Source organism: Acipenser ruthenus, chromosome 3, assembly GCF_902713425.1.
Source record: "Acipenser ruthenus chromosome 3, fAciRut3.2 maternal haplotype, whole genome shotgun sequence".
NCBI classification, from domain to species: Eukaryota; Metazoa; Chordata; class Actinopteri; order Acipenseriformes; family Acipenseridae; genus Acipenser; species Acipenser ruthenus.
Window position 1 is genome coordinate 100,057,483 of NC_081191.1, and position 20,937 is coordinate 100,078,419.

Below are 20,937 nucleotides of genomic sequence, written 5' to 3' on the forward strand. Positions count from 1 at the left end.
ATCAATGATATGGTATAATGAAATAAATAACCGAACTGTAATCGATCAATGACATGGTATAATTAAATGCATGTAGGGGTGCCAGCTACAACTACCCAATTCCAGTGTGATTGCAATGGATTACAAACTGCACAATCCCAATGTGATTGCAATGGATTACAAACTGCACAATTCCAATGTGATTGCAATGGATTACAAACTGCACAATTCCAATGTGATTGCAATGGATTACAAACCGCATAATGGATTACAAACTGCACAATTAGAATTGTAACTGGCATCTGGTCTGATGATAACACCGTGTAACAATTTTTTTTTTTTTTTGGTTCCTGGGTAGTAAGTGTTATTTCCTAATTGCTTATGCCTCAAAAGTATAGAAAATGGCTATTATTCCCCACAAACTTTGCTTTTGTGACCAGGACAGTGATATTTTGAAATTTACCTATTTTCCAGAACATTCCAGATAGATTCAGTGCTGAGTAAACTTGGAGTAACTTCTAGAACTTTCTAGAACTTTCCAGTAATATAAATAGTAGTATAAATACAGGGGCCTTAAGCCCACCAGTTCAGTTTAGTTCCAGCTGCCTAAGTGGATACATATCTGCATTTTTCTGAGATGGCATTAAGAGGCTGCAAGCATCCGGCAGACGCATTTTGAGACTTCAAAATGGTGGCATTCCTGATGGGTCTCCAAGGCGGTTTTACCAAGTTTCCCTGCTATCTTTGCCTTTGGGACAGCAGGGACACCAAAGCGCACTACCACAGGCGGGACTGGCCACAGCGGACCGAGTTCTCTGTGGGGAGGAACAACGTCAAGTGGGATCCACTGGTGGACCCCCGGAAGGTGCTGAAACCACCACTGCACATCAAATTGGGCCTTATGAAACAATTTGTCAGAGCTCTAGATAAGGAGTCGGCAGCCTTCAAGTACCTTCAAGACTTCTTCCCTAAGCTGTCTGAGGCAAAGGTCAAAGCCGGTGTCTTCGTCGGACCACAGATAAAGAAGATCCTGGAGTGCAATGAATTCCCCAAGAAGCTCACTAGTAAGGAGAAAGCAGCTTGGAACAGCTTTGTCGCAGTGGTTCGGGGCTTCCTGGGCAATCACAAGGCTGAAAACTATGTGGAGCTGGTTGAGACTCTAGTGAAGAACTACGGCACAATGGGCTGTAGGATGTCCCTCAAAGTCCATATCCTTGATGCTCATCTTGATAAATTCAAGGAGAACATGGGAGCGTACTCGGAGGAGCAAGGCGAGCGCTTCCACCAGGATGTACTGGACTTTGAACGCCGCTACCAAGGACAGTATAACGAGAACATGATGGGAGACTACATTTGGGGGCTGATTCATGAAAGTGATTTACAGTATAATCGTAAATCTCGAAAAACTACTCACTTCTAAATCTTTTGTAGTCATTTTTGTATTACCTTAGTATAAATACATGTTAATTTGGATTCATATGTTGTTTTTTTCTGACGAAAAGACACAAATTCACCCGTTTTCTCATTGGAAATAGGTAAATTTCAAAATATCACTGTCCTGGTCACGAAAGCAAAGTTTGTGGGGAATAATAGCCATTTTCTATACTTTTGAGGCATAAGCAATTAGGAAATAACACTTACTACCCAGGAACAAAAATTGTATCACATAGTGTAACGGATCATGACAAGATCACACACTGATATTATTGGGTTTTATGTTTTAGGCTGTCCACAATTAATTATACAGTAGGTGGTTTATGTTAATATTTAAATGTTGCAAACCCATAGGTAGCAGACCTATATATTTGAGCATACCACCCACTTTATTAACCCCCCTAATCACACATCATGTAAACAAATACCACAGTCTCAACTCCTGCGATACCTTTACCTGTTCCTGAAGAAGCTTTCGATTCTACATTGCTCAGGTTGGACCACCTTGATGCCAGTCCAGCCTTTTGCACAGCTATATTGTAGTTGTCATACATTGTCTTTCCATACTAGGGGGAGGGGAAATAAAACAAAAACACATTTATGTACATGAAAAAATTTTAATTAAAAAAAATCTCTTTTGCACCTCTTGATGATGATATGATAAGAACATAGTTTAATAGCCATAACTCTATGAATAACAATATTTTTGCCACTCCATACAGATATGCAACCAACTTTTTATGTTCTACACATCTACCAGTCCACAAGCATTTTAAAAAAGCCTTGCATTTGTAAGGTCTGTCTTTGTGCTTGTGCAATACCTGTCCTCTTGGAGACTGCCAGGTAACACCACCTGTTTTTGTGACTTTTTGAATGTGTTGGCAGGGATGGGAACTGGACCGAAACCAACCAAAGAGGCCTGAGACTAGCTAGTAGATGGCAATGATTCACTGGTGACCAGATCTTGATTGACGCTGGCAGCTCAGATGCTGCAGGCTCGTGTTCTCTGTCTCAGGCTGATCTGTTACTATTGTGAAGGTGCTTACCTTGGCTATCCTTATTCCCGTCACCCAGAGGTGCATCAGCCACCGATCATCACAGCACAGGTATTTGATGTACTGCGACTCCTTCTGGATCTGTGGATGCTAGAACAGGACATTAAAAAAAAGATCAGAATGAGCAAAGTAACATACTGTCTGCAAAGGCAGCAGTCCTGGGATGAGTTTGAGGTGAGGGTTGGACACAGCTTCAGTTACCTTAGGCACAGCTAGCAGCTGAAATAGAAAAGAGAGCACGGCTTCTTCCCCCTAGGGACAGGTGAGAAGCTCAGGCACAGAAATGCTACAGTAAGCATGAGAAGTGTGGGAGAGCACACAAAGATAAGTGACAGAAAAACAGTTACTTTTAAGCACTATAGGGATGTACCAATGGAGTTGCCCTGTTGCCATGCAATCTTAAAACATCTACAGTATACAATAGGCAGGCCCTTAACTATTTAACACACAGGACAGCTGTCCTAGTTGCTGCTGTGTACAATTTGAATTCTTTAAACTGTCCTGTTAAAAGGCCAATGCTGTATCGCAGGCAGCCACCTTGAGAAGGTCTAATCTGGAACTCTGAGCAAGGAATAAGTACGCATGGTTATTTTCACTCACGAAGAGTTGCAGTGGTGAAAAATGATTATAATATATTTTTTTTGTAATGAGGTAGGTCAATGTTTATGACAGGTTATACACATATTGCACACGATGCACAGACTTTTCCAAATATTACCCCACATATCCCCAAAGTCCTCATCTCCGTTCCACATATCACCCAAACAAAGTTTCTTCTGAACAGGGAGCCTCCTCTCCTGTCAACTGATTTTTCAGTGCAGGATTATAGCTCACATAAACTGGCATTAGTGAGGGCATTACAGTTCCAAAACATTCCACTGTAGTCTTGGTGTTCCCTCCTGGCACCCTTCTGGTAGGGCAGGATGCAGTTCATTATTGTTTGGAGTGACAGGCTTGGACACATTTGTGATTGGCAGTGTGGTCTGGAGGTGGGAACAAAGTGGAGCCAAGGCCTCGATGATGACATTCTAGCTCAGCTATTGACTCCGACCTTGGGAAAGTCAGGAACCCTTTTACACCCTGTCTCACCTCGGCTGTAACTAGGCCGAACCAGGACCACACTAAAAAACGAATTGCGTGATGACAATATGACCCCTGTGTTGTAAAGGTCTGTTTGTGGTCCCAACGGAAGCATAATATTTCCAACTCCAGCTCTCTTTGTTTCTTCATATTCAAAACACATTCCGGTGTCGGTTTATTTTCTTTTGAGTGTTTACAGCTCTCTCTTGCCTCATAACATATCATGTTTAATGTTTTTTTACAGGGTCAAAATACATTCTACAGGAAAGGACCCTTTTATAAACATCAGATGTTTGGAATATACTTCACAGTTTCAGGAATATTGCTTTTTTTGCCCGCATTGCCATGTAATTAATATGAATATGCAATTACAAGGAATATATACAATAGTAATTTTCTTCTTTACAAAATGCTGCAGTTTTTCCTTACCAACAGCAGATGGCAGTACTTTACCACTACACTGTCAGGTCCTTCATAAATTAAATGTTGTTTTGAATAATATTACATTCTTGACCCTCTATAACACAACTGGAATATTTCCTGATTTATTTATTAAATGATGCCCTTGTCTTTGATCTAATCCACAGTCCTATTACTCAGTGAGAAATCTCCAGTCCTTTTGCTAACGGTTAAAAATAAAAAATGTATTTTAGCAATATACATATATATAATATCTAGAGGATCAATAGTGATGTGAACCAGGTTAGAAGAATGCTATTTGTTGTGGATGGCAATATTGGATAAAACTTGTGGTTTTTGGCCTCTGATGTACAGAACGTAATGCCAGTGTTGCTAGTTCCAATTCTCTTGTAAATGAAATACGATTTTAATGAAAGTTTGCTTGGATGAATGAGGGAATTGATGTTCAGCCCCTATATAAACTTTTCATTTTAACTCAGATATTTATTTCAGATAATACTATCACCCCGGGGTCAAACTTTCCCCCGACCAGCCTTCACACATCTTTACACGGTCGAGGCCTTGCCTGTTTGCGAAATGTTTGTGGTCACTTACTGTATGAATGTGTGAAGTTTGTTGGATTGACACTCACAGATATTTTAACAGAGTGTATGAAACACGATGCAGTCGTGTATTAAGTTGTGATCACAATTCCCTCTGATCTATTTTAATTCACAAATTTACTTGCAAATGTACATTACAAACAACAGACCCACCGCTGTGAGTGGTGAAGGCCTGGTTGTGTGAGGTCCATGCATACAGACCTCAGAAACACACCTGATACTGTTAACAGCAGTCTCTCTTAGTGCACAAAACTAGCAGCATATATACTTTCTCAAAATTGCTACTGTCGGCTACCTAATTTCATATTGTGTATTTGTCTGTTGCAGCCTGCAAATAAGTCTTAGGAAGTCTTTTACACATTTCTGGCCTTTTCCTCACAAATAACCTACTGCGAAATTAGGTTTACAGGTTTTGTTTTGCCACACATAAATCAAACCAAAAAAGAATCTTTAATTAACCCATATGCACATTCATTGCAAGTGATTTTGTTGGAGGAGAGAATTTCAGACTTCTTCCTCATCGCCAACTGTTAACTGCTTCTGGCTGACCTTATCACCTTACAGCTGTGGCCAAAAGTTTTGCATCACGTGAAATACCATACTACTATTATGGTTTCCGGTAGACTTTTGCAATATCATTTTGTAGTTTATTTGATTACACAATGTTAAATAAAAGTTCTAAATTATATTCATATATATATATATATATATATATATATATATATATATATATATATATATATATATATATATATATTTTTATAATAATGTCTCAATCCTAAAATTCTAGGTGATGCAAAACGTTTGTCCATAGCTGTACAAATACAGCGTGCTACTCCATTCATGATTTAAATGTATTACTTCTAATCAGTATTGTGAGCCTGCCTTCTTACCTTCAGAACAAAGCAGTAGTCTGTTGGTGCCTTGTATTTGTTTTTGTACTGCGTGCCGTAGTAGACGTGCACATTGTCAAACTGGATGAAGCACGCCAAATCCTGTGAAGTCTGCAAAAGGAAAGGACACTTGTTAGCCCTTCAGATTCTTTAACACAACATGCATTTATAATATTTGAACAGAGGCAGGCTCTGAAACAATGCATGGCTGCCTATTTCAGTGTAATATGCACTGTAGGGTACTAAATCGACGTTGGTTACTTTCTCCTGCAGTTTTTCTTAAAGAAAATACAGTATGATAGTGTTCAGTATTACTGAAAAAAATATCATATTAGTTACTGAACCTTAATTACAAATACATTTGCATGCAATTTCGCACATGCATGTTCTCTTTAACTATCACTTGCAACTAGACTGCTACTTCCAGCTTGACTGGCAGCTGAATGGTGCTACACTGTATCTGGTGAAAATCTGCCAGGAAAAGGAAAGGCTTCAGTTAGGAGCACGCTGTGTAGATGTATTTGTAACTACCTCAGTTTCGCATGTATTTGAAGTTGGGATAAAAAGTGAACACCAGAGCTTTGTGTCACATTGAAGTAGGGAGCTCTTGGCAATGGGAACAGTTAAAGAACTCAATATTTGCACAAGTGTTGTGGTTGAAGCGGGGTTCTCAGGTACATAGACAGGAGAGGGAAGGCTCACTAGGGAATTCTTCACTTTCAACGCTGTGAATTGCTTTTTGATTTTTTTTGTTGTTGCTTTTGCTTTAAATGTTTCCTTTGACTTGCTGACCTTAGTCTTTCCTTTGGGTACGTAATAAATTCCAGAGGCTCGAAGAAGAAAGTAGCGACGCTTCCAGGACTTTTTTCCGTCTTCTTTTAAATAAAGAGCTCCTTCAAGATCGGGTACAATAACAGAGGTTCCACAGAAGCTCTCCTGTATAAAATGAGAGAGTGAGAGACGGGGGGTGGGGGTGGGGTGAGAGACGGGTTGGGGGGGGGGGGAGAGACGGGGGGGCGGAGAGACGGGGGGGGGGGGGTGGTAATCAGTCAATTGAACTATTTTACTTCAGTGTGTAGACTGACTAAAATAATACCTTCTATTTTACAGCAGACTGCCTAACGACTTCCAGACACAAGACAGTTGGAAGGATCTGAGGGTACAATCTACACACACTACTTAAAGAAATGTCAAATTCAACTGGGCCAAATGACATCTCACTCACCTTCAGTAAGGACTCCTTGTCTTTTTCCTTCATGTCTTTTTTCTCTTTCTTTTCTTTCTTCCCAATGTAAAAATTCTAGGAGGAAAAATGTTTAAATTTAAAATCTATATTCTTCTGTAGTACTAGAAAAATATATATCACATGTGTTAACAAACCCATGCCTTTTTGACATGGATAGTTAAATTAACAAATAGAATTTGTAAGTAATTTGCCACTTAATAACAGCCTTTATCAGGATATGCCTTAGCACATACAATATATAAATATCCTTCCTGTACACATATTGCCCTTGATTTTCTGTCCACATTTGAACTGGTTTAGACACTATATTTTGTTATAGATTTCACGGAATAATATAAAAGGGACCATGGGGAATAAATAGTTCACTATAACCCTATGATGTCTCTGTGTTTTCCATAATGTGTAAACTACAGTCCATGGGAAATTAAATATGTATTACATCTCATTAACCATTCGTTTTGTAGAAGACACTGCTAAATAATACATGAACCCTAATACTGTGCTGCATATGAGCTGACCTGGAGATTCTAATGAAACAGCTATGGACAGTACTGTAGTTCTTGAGGTTTTACAGTATTAGAAAGCTGTCGACCCTGCAGCAAAAACTATTACCGGAATTATGTATTTAAGACACATAGGGTTAGATCTACTAAACTGGGCCATTCGCTGCGCAAACATAACGCAATTTGCATTTTGGTTACGACAATTCCCAAAGTGCACATTTTGTCGTATGTACTAAGAAAAAATATGTTAATGAAGAGAGCGCAATATCCTAATTTAAATATTATTTGCGTCATCTTAGCGAGATCGCTAGCGAGAGTTGTGCGACATTTTTCATAATAAAATAGCGTGGTTTGCTGCAGCAGTGGGTGTCCGAAGGATAACGCAAGAATCAAAATAACATGTTCTTATTAAACGTCATCTGTACAATGCATTCTGTTCCATATTCATTTTACCTATTTTAAAATACTATCTATCTATCTATCTATCTATCTATCTATCTATCTATATATATATATATATATATATATATATATATATATATATATATATATATATATATATAAAATTAAATACTGTACTATATATTATAATAAGGTTTGTACTTACTCCCTAGCCATTCTCATATAATCCTCATACAGCTGTTTTTTCTTTTCATGCAATGCAGTTAACCTATCTAAACCGAGCACGTTTTTTTTAAACGCAAGTGTTTCTTTTTTTTTCTTTTCAAACAAAAATACATAGCTACGGTAATGCATTTATTAAAAAAACAAAACAAAGTCTAGTCAGTTAAGTCTAGTACTTCACACTCGCTCCAGTGTGTACTGAAGCTGGATTTACCGGCAATTGAAAAAAGAGCGGGTCAGCTCAACAAACCAGACCGATAGGCTACAAACAGTAGAATTGTCAGTGATTATACAAATAAACTGGTGGGAATTTCTGTCCATCAACCCACGGTAACTTTTTTTTTTTTAAATTAGGTTGGCTCGTTAACTAAACTCAAAACCTGATTGGTTACTACGAATGTCAGTGACGAATCAAGAAAGCGGTTGGATGTAATTTAATGATAGAAACATGGATATTTATCTCTAACGCATTTACATTACATTAGACCAATGCGAGAAATGAATAGTAAGTTTATTCGGAACGAGCTTTGTGAACCAGGGACATTATTTGCCCGGGGACACAGTACCTCATCCGGGGACTCCGGAAAACGGGGACGTATGGTGACCCTAGATTGAAAACAATACAATAAGATCGCACACGCATACATTTACAGTTCTCGGTGTATTATTAAATATAAATAATTATGCTGAAACAACACTAATGTGTTTTGGGTGCGCTACACATTACATAGCGCACTTTTCTGTACTTTAGCCTACTGGTAACACAAAATAAATCATGCTGCTGCATTATACACATTGGTGTACAATGCGCAGAAAAGATTATTGTAAATTGAAACTAAATGATTTTAGGTTTTTATATGTTATTTTAATTATTATTTTTAACTTGGTCTAGTAGCCTAGACCATTAACACACAATAGATCCTGGTCCTATACAGATGCTCAGAATGAGCTGGAGGGGTTAGTGGCACATGTGTGCAGCCTATTGCTCCCAACACGCTGGGAAAACAGAAATGTCATGGGAAGTTGTTTTCAAGGCTTGTAAGTACACCCTGACTTTAGTGACAATTAGGTACTTTGGTGTTTGTCTCAAAAATATATTGAGCACACCTGGCAACGCAAGAGAAAAAGAGGACTTGGAAATGCCAGCAACAATTGTGACCTGTTTTAAAACATGCTTTCAAAAGTCTTTAAAAATTGATGCAATTGCAAATGTCACAATTGCCTGCAGCTTTAGTACATCTCATTATAATATTTTTGATCCCTCATTTGCACGATCTCCACCCTGTTTTTGTGAATTTCTGCAGGAATGCCCAGAATGACACATTAATTTAAGGCTGAAGCACAAATAAGAACTGCAGCTGCACAGCATTCGTTAAAATGATGCTAACAGGGTTGTGTTTTTTTTTAGTAAATTTCAGCTACACTTCCCACTGGTTTGTAACGAGTGTGACAGACTCAACACTTTACTACAGATATACCCCATAGCGATTAGAAATTATAAAAAAAAATCAAAAACAAAACTAGAGATATACTTATTATATCAAGCTCTTATTGTTACACCCCTTTCATTGTGTAAGAGCCTTAACTTTTCTCTGAAAAGGTAAAAAAACAAAAAAAAACAACTTTTAAACTGACTCGTGTGCATGCAAGTCCATACTTTGTGTGTATTATTGTTCAGTAGAAGAGATGTCATCTGTGTGTTTTATAATGATAGCAATGTAGGTTGTGAATCCTATAGTTAACCTCTACAGTGGAAAACCATGGTAGCTGTGTATCAAGGGTGTCGACCTGGTGCACACAAAAGTTTAACATTTACCATTCTCAGATGTGACCATGATTTAATTCTATAAAGTTTGACCAAGAACAGAAAACAGTACCTCAGCCAAAAAAAAAAACAATAGCCGTTAAGACACTTCAGAACCAAGCATTTATTCTTTGAATAAAGGGTAACGCAATGTATGATTAACTTGAAAGCAAAGAGGGTGAAGTAAAACCATATCCAGTCTGTAACTATACTATATGTACACTGTATATATGCACTGTGGAGAACTGTAGCATTGTGTGATTGTAGAGTATAACTATAGTTATATTCTACATAGCATATTGACCCTTTGTTTTAAGTCTGTTTTTTTAGTGTGGACTTTAGAAAGAACAATTATTAGTATTTGTTAAATCTGTAATTAAAAGTGGATTTGACTCAGAAAAACGCTGATAAAACACGTAGAGGCAAAGGGGGGAGGGTTTCAAAAACCAGTGTTGTTGTATCAAACTCAAGGTATAGTAAAGACAGCTAGTAGCAAGTGACTTTCAAACGAAGTGTGCCTGAAATTGAAGAAGGAAACTATGAAAAAGAGTTTATGTTGGCTCAGAAATGTCTTCATCTAGACAATGTGGGGAAGCTATAAAAAGGCCAACAAGATGCTCGGATATATTGTGAAAAGTGCTGAATTTAAATCAAGGGAAGTAATGTTAAAACTTTACACTGCATTAATAAGACCTCACCTAGAATATTGTGTTCAGTTCTGGTCACCTCATTACAAAAAGGATATTGCTGCTCTAGAAAGAGTGCAAAGAAGAGCGACCAGAATTATCCCGGGTTTAAAAGGCATGTCGTATGCAGACAGGCTAAAAGAATTGAATCTATTCAGTCTTGAACAAAGAAGACTACGCAGTGATTTGATTCAAGCATTCAAAATTCTAAAAGGTATTGGCAATGTCGACCCAGGGGACTTTTTCGACCTGAGAAAAGAAACAAGGACCAGGGGTCACAAATGGAGATTAGATAAAGGGGCATTCAGAATAGAAAATAGGAGGCACTTTTTTACACAGAGAATTGTGAGGGTCTGGAACCAACTCCCCAGTAATGTTGTTGAAGCTGACACCCTGGGATCCTTCATGAAGCTGCTTGATGAGATTTTGAGATCAATAAGCTACTAACAACCAAACGAGCAAGATGAGCCGAATGGCCTCCTCTCGTTTGTAAACTTTCTTATGTTCTTCTTATGTACTAAAATCAATCCGTTAATGCTTTGAAATCTAGTTGATGAGGTCATTAATGAACACATTTCTCGTTAAAAAGCTTAATTGTCGCAGGTCACGTACATCACTGCCTCAACGACTAGAAAAGGGGAACTCGTTAATCAAAATTCATATTAACACAAGATCAAAAAAATGAATAGAAGCATAATTAGCTATTATGGCTACTAGTAGCGTACATGGAGACGGCAGTGAGCAGCAGCCAAACCAAAATAAAAAATATCTATTTTGCAGAGATGGAGTCTCGAGACCCGGTCTCGAGGCCACATTTTAAGGTCTTGGTCTTGGCCTCGGCCGTCTGGTCTTGGTCTGGGTCGCGGTACGTTTGGTCTCGGTTTTGGTCTTGGTCTCAGTACGTTTGGTCTCGGTCTTGGTCTTGGTCTCGGTACATTTGGTCTCGGTCTTGGTCTTGGTCTTGGTCTCGGTACGTTTGGTCTCGGTCTTGGTCTTGGTACGTTTGGTCTCGGTCTTGGTCTCGGTCTTGGTCTCAGTCTCGGTATGTTTGGTCTCGTTCTTGGTCTTGGTCTCGGTATGTTTGGTCCGGTCTTGGTCTCGGTCTCGGTATATTTGGTCTTAGTCTCGGTCTTGGTCTCGGTCTCGGTACGTTTGGTCTCGGTCTTGGTCTTGGTCTCGGTACGTTTGGTCTGGTCTTGGTCTTGGTCTTGGTACGTTTGGTTTGACTACATCACTGCTATTTTGTGTATAATTTGTAAACTTATTATAAAAGTGTGCATTTTGTCATACATTCATTTTGAACACTTCACATATAAAATGCCTATTCTACGATTATCTGGCGTGTGGGTAAAAATCAGACCAGATGAAACCCCACTAGTCATTTACCCTCATTCGGGGGGATATTTTACCACAGTTTACTATATACAACACTTGCCTTATGTTGACATCTACTTCTGTATGTATTTTAGTATTTACGATTGTAGGCTATAGATAAATGAGTTTCAAGTGTCATTGGTGCTTCTAGTTGTTAGTTATAATACATGAATACCATGCATACAACACTTCATTTTATATGCATACAAACATGTGAGGGTGAAAGTGTACCTTGTACATAAAGTGTGGGGGGAGTCTGACAACATTGCAAAGACGTTTAGGCAAAATCCATGTCAATGATCTGTTGCCTGTAAGGAAACTTTTTTTATGATATCTAGTATGCCGTTTTCTATACCAAGATTTCATTATTTACGCTTAGGTTTTTATTTGTATAATTCAAATAAAATCTACAGTACAGGTCAGTTGTCATATAATGTACATATCCAGAGTTCAGATAGGCTACAGTTGCAATGATCATTTCTGTAACAATAAACTGGGTGCAAATATCATTTTAGCAATACAACAAACATTCCTTAAGATTACAAATGATTAAAACAAGTGAATAAATCTCATTCATAAGCACAAGTATAGAAAAGGCTTAAATATAAACTACAAATATTGAATTATCTAGGTAGTCTGTAAGAAATTAACCCTTGTCCTGTATACTCTCTCTCTCTCTCTCTCTCTCTCTGTATTGTCGGCATCATAGCTGCGGTCTGTTAAATTTCTGTTTCAAGGTCAGTTATATACTCTTTAGTTAATTAAAACCCTCCTTTTCCAAGTGCAAATTAACTCCTGATAAATGATGACAATAATTGCAATTAACACAAATTTAAATTCCAACGCAAACAAAATAAATAGTCTCAAGAACCTCTACTCGTTAAGATATTAACATTATTTCCTAAATCAACATAATTTCGGAAATCACATTAGTACGATTACTTAATAACGAAATAGGCATAATGACCGCATGAAAATGCCCAAATCAATGCGACATACCGATTTGTTGATTAACACTGGTCATTCCTGACTAATATGTCTTTCAGTTAGTATTTTTCATGCCCCGCTGGGGGTCCATATTCCTGGCAATGGTGATGAAGAGGCGACCGGATGTAGATAAGTACAGGTACGTCACACTTTAGCACTTGAGAGTTTTGCATACATCTATAGAACCACTTGTCCAATGGGGATGACATTTTCTAAGGACACATCGGTTCTTCGATGTATCATAGTCTGGGGGGAATATGGAAGCTGTCTATATGAATCTACTAATACACATTATTAATCGGAACACCAGTTCCATTATGGAATTCTGCTCACTAAAACAGTCAAGTACTGTAGCATACACTACACAGCGGATGGAATGTGTCATGCTTTGGCAACTGCTTATATTTGGTAGAGTTGGTAGCAGGTTATGATATCCAGACTTATAAGGGTGTACTTGAACTTTAAACTACTCAGGGACTGAAAACGGTTCGATATTTCGAGCTACACTTTGTGCCGGGCTGGTTTTGCAGTTATGCTTTTTTCTATATCAAGCTCAGCTGAGTGTACTAACTTTAATTTATTCCAAACAGTCTGAGCAATGGAGTGAATACCATTGAGATTGGAACTAGCTGGATAACTGAAAGGCTTCAGCAATCACATTAGCTGTGCAAATTGGCATAGTGAGACGAACCACCAAAAAATAAAGTATGCTAAAGTATTTAACCTACTGGTAATTGTATTGAACTATCTCTGATCTTTCAAAGTCAACAGAACCACTGCAGTTTTTTTTAGGATTTGTATTGCCCAAAGTTCATGTTTGCATAGCCTTTTCTGTTATACATCTTTTAAACTGTACTTACAATGTCTTGTCTTGGGCATTTAAAAAGGATATTTATTAAAATGCTGTTACATTTGCAGACTATACAACACAATGCATGCATTTTAATTTTACAGTGGACACTTATGGTTTGATGCACTTTAGAGAAATGATTCCTTAACAGTAATTCTTGAAAAAGGTGCTTTTTACATCATGATGTGACTGTTTCCATTGTGCTCCACAGCAGTTCACATACTGGGTGTCAACAGGCTAATCCTGCTGATGGAATTAATGTTATCTTCAGTAGGAACTACAGTATGGGAAGGACTGACACATGCAAAATCAGTCATCAAACTGAATCAGCTATATTAATAATAATAGCCATGTTGTCTTGTGGTTGTGTCCTTTTATAGAAATGAGATCCCAAATAAAAAGGACATTAACAAGTGGTTTTAACAGCCAACAGCTGCATTTGTTTAACAGCCAAGAGTCTGCATTTGTAAGTGTGATTACAGGCAAATGCCAAGCTATTTGACATGGTCAATACTCTGTCCATGCATAAAACACAAAACTATCATACAATGAATAATGACAGAAAAGTGAATTGTTATTTTTACCTGAGGGTTTTTAAAAACAGCATATTTATCTGGTTTTTCCACAAACAGAATCTTGTTTTCACTGTCTCGTGTCCATTGAGATAAGACTTCCACTAAATTCTCATGGTCTTCAAAGAACCTCTCTGTTAAAAACAGCAAAAAAGGACACACCATTACATTGTACATCTGCTGCAAAGTAGAAGCTGGGTTTGTATCTTTTTTTTTAATATAAATTTAGTCGTCGCCAATTTTTTACCCCGTTTTTCTCCCCAATTTAGCATGCCCAATTATTATCTGTATCCTCGGCTCACCGCTCGCAACCCCCCCCCCCGCCGACTCAGGAAACGGCGGCTGGAACACACATCCTCCGAAGCGTGCTCCTGCCAAGCCGTCATTTTTCGCACTGCAGATCCACAGCAATGCCACCAGACCTATAGTGCCGGAAGACAACACAGATCTGGCGGCTCCACTGCAGAACCACGGCGCCCTATCGACCACAGGGGTCGCTGATGCGTGGTGAGCCGTGGATTCCCCTGCCGACCTAAGCCCTCCCTTCCCGGGCAGCGCTCAGCCAATTGTGCACCGACCCTAGGAACTCCCGGTCACGGTCGGCTGTGACATATCCTGGATTCGAACTTGCGATCTCCAGGCTATAGGGCACATCCTGCACTCCGCGTGGAGCACCTTTACTGGATGTGCCACTCGGGAGCCTATTGGGTTTGTATCTTATTCAAATATTTTAATGTACATAAATAACATAAATACATTTTGTTGTACAGGGTTTACAGCTCTGTTGGGAATCTTTTTTATTTTTTTTATTTCATCCCTTACCTGCAAATAGTGTGAAACTGCATTTTTGGCTGTTTTCAGATTAAGTGAAAAAATGCAATGCCCAAAGAGAAATACATAACCTGTTAAAAGAGCAAATCTGAACCTCTGATAATCACGGAGATATGAAGAGGCTAATGGGCACTTTCACCTTTCTTGCATTAAAATGTGTTTGAAACAGTAACACGTGAACCAAAAAAGGCTAAAGAGGTACGTCCTGTTTACATAATCATTTTGAGCAGCATGGCAGTCTCTATCAGGAGCCTTCTGTTACTGGTTATACACACTTTACAAGAAAGAGCAAGTTTGTTTTCAGTTGCACAGAAACAATCCTTTACAGACCAGAAAACTCCATTGTTTTGTTAATTTGGCTAGGGCTTCATTTATCAAAATCAGGGTATAGAGAGAGGGAAACATGAAGTTAGATTTGATTAGGGAAATATTTGCTCCAAGCACACATTTCTTAAGAAAATACAAAAATGCACAAACGAGAGGTTATTTGGCCCATCTGTGCTTGTCCAGATCTTAGTAGCTGATTGAGCTTGGAGATGAGATTAGGTTAAAAGGTCTATAGCCACAAATAGATCCCAGCTCTTTTACACAGTGTTTAAGACACTCACTCTACCCTGTTACATTTTAAAGACTTCAATCATGTCCCCCCTAATTATTCTTTGTTGTAGGTTAAATAGATTCAGTGCTTTAAGTGTATCTCAGACACAGCAGCGGCACAAACAAGCTACAGGTCAAAAGTTTTTTTCTGACAAGCATTAAATCATTATTAAATCATAAATCAATAAAAAGTGAAATAGATGCACTTCCCATAAATACACAATATATTTGAGGGAGGTCTTTTGTTTTTGTAACAAAATTAGCAGCAGCCATTTCCTAGTTTGGCAAAACCTATGATACTGTATAATCATTACGTTGGTAATCTTTTTATAAACCTACTTTAAATGATTAATTAATCTCCATTTCTCAAACCTGTATGGAATTTTCAATATTTGACAAACAAAGATTTGTTTCCATAGTTTCAGTAAGTTAAGGTATTTCATTTCCATGGCTATGGGTTAATAGTATTTATACAAGATAGGTTTTCTTAAGATTTGAGCCCAGGTCAAAGTTAGATCATGGCCAACGTGGTGATGTACTGCTCTGTATGTGTTCCAGATTGAACCTTATTACTTCCATTTTTATAAACCTGCTGACAGATTTTGTCACATGTGGACCATTCATCTTTCCCTCGTGTATCGTCTTCCATTAAAATAGGAAAATATGGGGGAAAAGTTAATCAGATCCTATCTGACAGGCAGAGACTGACATAAACTCACTTTGCTTCTCTTGGGTAAAGACATACCTTTGTAATTGCTCATGAGCAAATCGGATTGCCTAAATAAATCGGCTTGTCCATGAGTAGTTGCCCAAGACACAGATTTGTTAGCTAAAATACAAGACAGGCCCTTCTCACAAAATGTTCTTTTAAAATCCATTTCTTCCCCCTTTGGTGTCACTCAGAACATTAGCATCGGTCAACTTTATTGTGTCTTCTTTAGTTTGAGATATGCATATATTTCAAATACAAGATTGTACAATTAGAAGTTGCTCTGGCTACCAGCATCCTAATCCCTACCTGTGTAATTTCTGGCAAATATTTAGGACAATGGAAAGTGAATAATATCAAAAAGCACCTGTATATCATTTTTGATCTGTAATGTTGTACTCTAAATGCCACGTATTTGTAAAAGCAAAACAAAAACAAGCCAAAATATTCTCATCATAATGAAGAGGCAACCAGAGGAATAAGTGACCATCCATAATGCTTAAGAAACACACAATTTCAAATTGTATGTATGTATGTATGTATGTATGTATGTATGTATGTATGTATGTATGTATGTATGTATTTATTTATACGTTACTGAGCTGTAAAGGCATACTGGCAGGATCCTGCAGTGGGTAAGCAATATAAGATAGTGAATGACTGTTATCCATGTCCTATATTTACTTACCTATCTGTAGATCAGGATTAATCTCATACAAACACCACTCCACACTACAGTCACAATGCGACTTCTCAAAAAGATGATCTAAAATGTCTCGAACCGTCTGCCTTTCATCCACCATCAGGGTTTTGGAGCTGCTGTCGTTCATCAACACTTTAATAACAAGCTGTTTAAAAAAACAATTCAATGAGTTTAATGGATATCTGTTCCTAACTTTTACTGAAACTCGATCATCATTTCTACACCTACCTCGAGAAAGGTGAAAACAGAGGACAGGCCTAGCTTTGATGGCTGTCATGATATATTTCTGTTTCAAAGATTCTCTTTAAACGCAATATGAATCAAGTTTGACCAAAATCTAGTAACTGTGCAAAAGTTCATCCATATTGGGTATCCTGAGAACATTGAAAACAGAGGGTTGCCCTGGTATTCTATGGCCTTGCCCTGTTAGTCACAGGTTTCCCACAATCCTTGTGTAGTTTACCTGTGCCACAATGATTTCCACAACTAACTTTTTTGTTAGGTACAGAATGTGAAGGATATATGGATGGACCTAAAGCCTCATTTCAGCACCCTCTTTGGTCTGTCAACTTCAGCTGTGATGAACTTTTACATCAAGTCTAAATGGGTTCCTGTAAACACCAAGGTGATGCAATTTTTAGCCTCTGCGTCAAATAAATAAATAAATAAATACAAGAACCAGAAGCGCATTTCCTTATTACAGGCATTACATTACACCTGAGCAAAACCACACAATGAATCTGCTTTGTTTCTCTTCAAAATAATGAGCATTTAAAAGAGAGAGGAAAGCTGTATCCCAGGATACTATTATGAATCTGGTTCCAATTGTCACAGAAATATGTTTTTTTCCATTATGCAAATATAATGTCTATCTGTAGTTCCCATAACGCTTGTTCCCCAGAGTTGGAACAATTTATAATGCTGCTATTTCCTGTTTTCAAAGATACTGCTCAAGATTTATTTTTACTAAAATACCACAAAAAATGAATAAATGCAGAAGCTGACAAACACATGCAGTGACTAGCAACGACATACAAAATATAATCTACATGTAATATTTTTTTTTTATATTGGTGCCATTGGAAAATGAAGACCTGTGTTTAACCAAAGAGCAGTGGTGATGTTAAGCTTCCCCCAATGGCCCCATGAATGTGTTTATCCTGTCTAGAAGAGACCACTCTCTTATGGGGCAGATTAGTCTACATGAATATCAAATAATTAGCCTCTTAAAAACTAAATGGAAAAGGGCCCATCCACTTTTTTTAAATTATTATCCCCCAAAAGTTTTCACAACAATTGTAAGAAAAAAAGACCAAAAAAAAAAGATTTTAGATTACCACGGTGGTGGCTTTTTGTGGCTAAATTGATAATAATAAAATAAACAAACAAAACAAAAAAAAAAACAAATGTATCAACTTGTGGCAAAAAGGTCAAGAGTGGTACCGACCCTTAAAGATTCTACAGTGTGATGAATTTGGGTCCTTTTTGCTACATGACGTGGCTTGATGACATAACAATAGAGGGCGAGGCAGAGATCTGACGTCATACCTTTTTAACCTTGGCTTCTTGAAGCTTTTCTAGTGCAAGTTTAATTTTGTCAGCTTTTGCCTGGGCCTCCTTTTCTTCCTGAAATAAACAAATAGATGAAAAAAACAAACAAAACAACAGGACACTATACTCTACATGTATATGACTTTGCTTTGATGATGCTGACGATGACGCAGACATGCCTATAAAATGCTTTGCTGCATTAATTGCATGAGGCAAAATTCAGTAGGCATTATTTAATGGCTTCGTTCTTTATGATTCATTTATGCTAGTAAACAGATTTTATTTCAAAATGTAACCCCATTTACTGTCTGCCTTCTGAAAAGGCAGTTCCCCTAAAATTAACCTAAAATGTATTTTTGCTACATGCTGGAATTATTGCAAAATAATTAATCTGGTCATCCTTAAACTAAAATCTGACAGGCCCCAAGGTCAGTGCTAATGTAATACTGTATTTTGAAGCAAGTGCAAGGTTTAAATACAAATATTCACAGAAATAAATCATTAAAAAGATTAGAAAACTAGCACGAAACTAGGTAACTGCTCCTTCTTGCTTGTGTAACGGGCAGTGTTGTGTGACAACGTTACGGATTCTGTCCTGTCCCCTGTCAGGGAGATGAGACGAGGTTAAAAAGCTCTGAAACCCTGAATCCAGATGAACCCGGTTCACGCCCAGCCTCCTCCCTGTTGCTATTAAAATACTTGTATTTTAGGCAGATGCTCAGTTGACATGATCCAAATAGAATCAAATCAGTGTTGTCCTGGAAGCAGATCTTGCCTTACCCCTGTATATTGCCTCCCCCCAGAGTCAGACTGCTACTGTGGCTCCAGGGGTGAGTGCCATGTCAACACAGTCCCCTGATTCTGTCAGTAGAGGTGCCCATGGTTGTTACCTGTGATAGTGGTGCTGAGGGCTCAGGAGGGGGTGCAGAAACAGGAGCAGGAACAGCCTGACGTGGAGGAAGTGGCAACAAGCCACTGCAATGCAAACTGTTAGGAGCCGCTGGGAAATTACTTGTAAGAGCACTGAAGCTGTACTCTTCAGGGGGAGGAGGCAGAGTTGAAGAAGTTAGGTTTATTTCGGGTTGATAGACATCTGCTGCCAGATCTGCCATTAAAGCATCCAGTTCATTGTCCTCTAGTTCATTGAGCGACTCTGTAAGTAGCAAAGGCAAAAAACAAAAAATAGAATTGGATGGCAGTCAGTCCTAGTACATGACAAATGGTGTGTGCATATACTATACATTGTGCTGTGGAAGTTGCAAATGCAGGCACTCCTGCCAGGCAGAATTGCTGTTATATGTTGTACTCTTGACTAGCAATGGGATATATCAGATTGCTCTTGATCATTTTGTTTAAACATATTTCAATAGAGTTGAAACCATCCAAATAGACTGACATCGGGGTTGTCAAAAAGTAGGTCACAGCATGACCCTATACTCTATCTTTGTTGAAACGCTGTTGCTTTATTATTTGGAAAATTGAGCAAACCACTCAAAATAGAGATAGAGCAAATAGAGATAGAGCAAGGCAGACCCTTTACGGTTTGTATACAATTATCAGGACCCCGTAATGTTTACTAACAGCTAACAGCTTTCTAAACCCATATCAATATTCAATTGGAGTAAAGTCCTCTGCCCAACGCAAATTCATGACATCATTTACCTCAGCCAACATTAAATACCCCAGTGTCATTCCTATAGTACCATGAATCATGATGCTTAACTTCACTTACCATTTAAGTCTTTAAATCCAATGGAATAGTTGAGTTCATTGCTGGGGGGAGGTTGTGGTGGAACTGTTTCAACCCCTAAACTCTGTGTGTTAGGGGTGGGGGTGGGGAGAAAACACATACAGATTTAACTGCTAAATCAAACTCAGATATAATATGATACCATCTGCTTGTGTTCGGATTTCCAACGTAAGTTATCTGAATTAGCTCTTAAATAATAAGTATACAGCAGGGTTTTTTTTCAGTCCCAGAATACTTAGAGATATCAATTTTAAAATAGATTTGTTAATTTACTAACATAAAGCATTTTTTCTTCTCCCCTTACACTAATTTCATTGGAATAATTTAATATTAACATTTAATACAGTATTGCATTACAAATCAGTAATACTGGTACTTTTACTACTTGTTTTTTTAGATCTGTGTTTACTGGTAAAAGCTGGCCTAATATCCTGAACTGTTTCCTTCCATAAGACACATGTGGGAAATGCACTTACCTGGGTTAAGAGGTCCATCTCCCCCAGCAAGTCACTGAACATTGCATCTATGTCATCCATCTGTGAACATAAAAGAATACAGTAATATACCACTACTGCTTAACAACATGGGCTAAATAACACACACACAGACTGGCTTTGATATCTGGGTTATTTCAGCTTTTAGTCTTGGAGGTGTTTCCTCCATTAGTGGTTAATGATGGTACATAAC

General features: G+C 38.1%; 1 protein-coding gene across 2 annotated transcripts in view; it reads right to left on the minus strand.

Moving 5' to 3' along the window:
• The window catches only part of LOC117394645 (amyloid beta A4 precursor protein-binding family B member 1-interacting protein-like), a 37,231-nt gene that overhangs the window by 2,402 nt on the left and 13,892 nt on the right, over positions 1 to 20,937 (minus strand). For both annotated transcript variants that reach the window (XM_059019779.1, XM_059019780.1), the window contains 11 exons: positions 20,727 to 20,786; positions 20,233 to 20,314; positions 19,391 to 19,653; positions 18,498 to 18,575; positions 16,935 to 17,094; positions 14,122 to 14,243; positions 6,689 to 6,763; positions 6,256 to 6,399; positions 5,464 to 5,574; positions 2,460 to 2,558; positions 1,871 to 1,979 (listed from right to left, as the gene is read on the minus strand). In XM_059019779.1, coding sequence (XP_058875762.1) covers positions 1,871 to 1,979; positions 2,460 to 2,558; positions 5,464 to 5,574; positions 6,256 to 6,399; positions 6,689 to 6,763; positions 14,122 to 14,243; positions 16,935 to 17,094; positions 18,498 to 18,575; positions 19,391 to 19,653; positions 20,233 to 20,314; positions 20,727 to 20,786 — 1,303 coding nt within the window. The remainder of the gene's footprint in view (positions 1 to 1,870; positions 1,980 to 2,459; positions 2,559 to 5,463; positions 5,575 to 6,255; positions 6,400 to 6,688; positions 6,764 to 14,121; positions 14,244 to 16,934; positions 17,095 to 18,497; positions 18,576 to 19,390; positions 19,654 to 20,232; positions 20,315 to 20,726; positions 20,787 to 20,937) is intronic.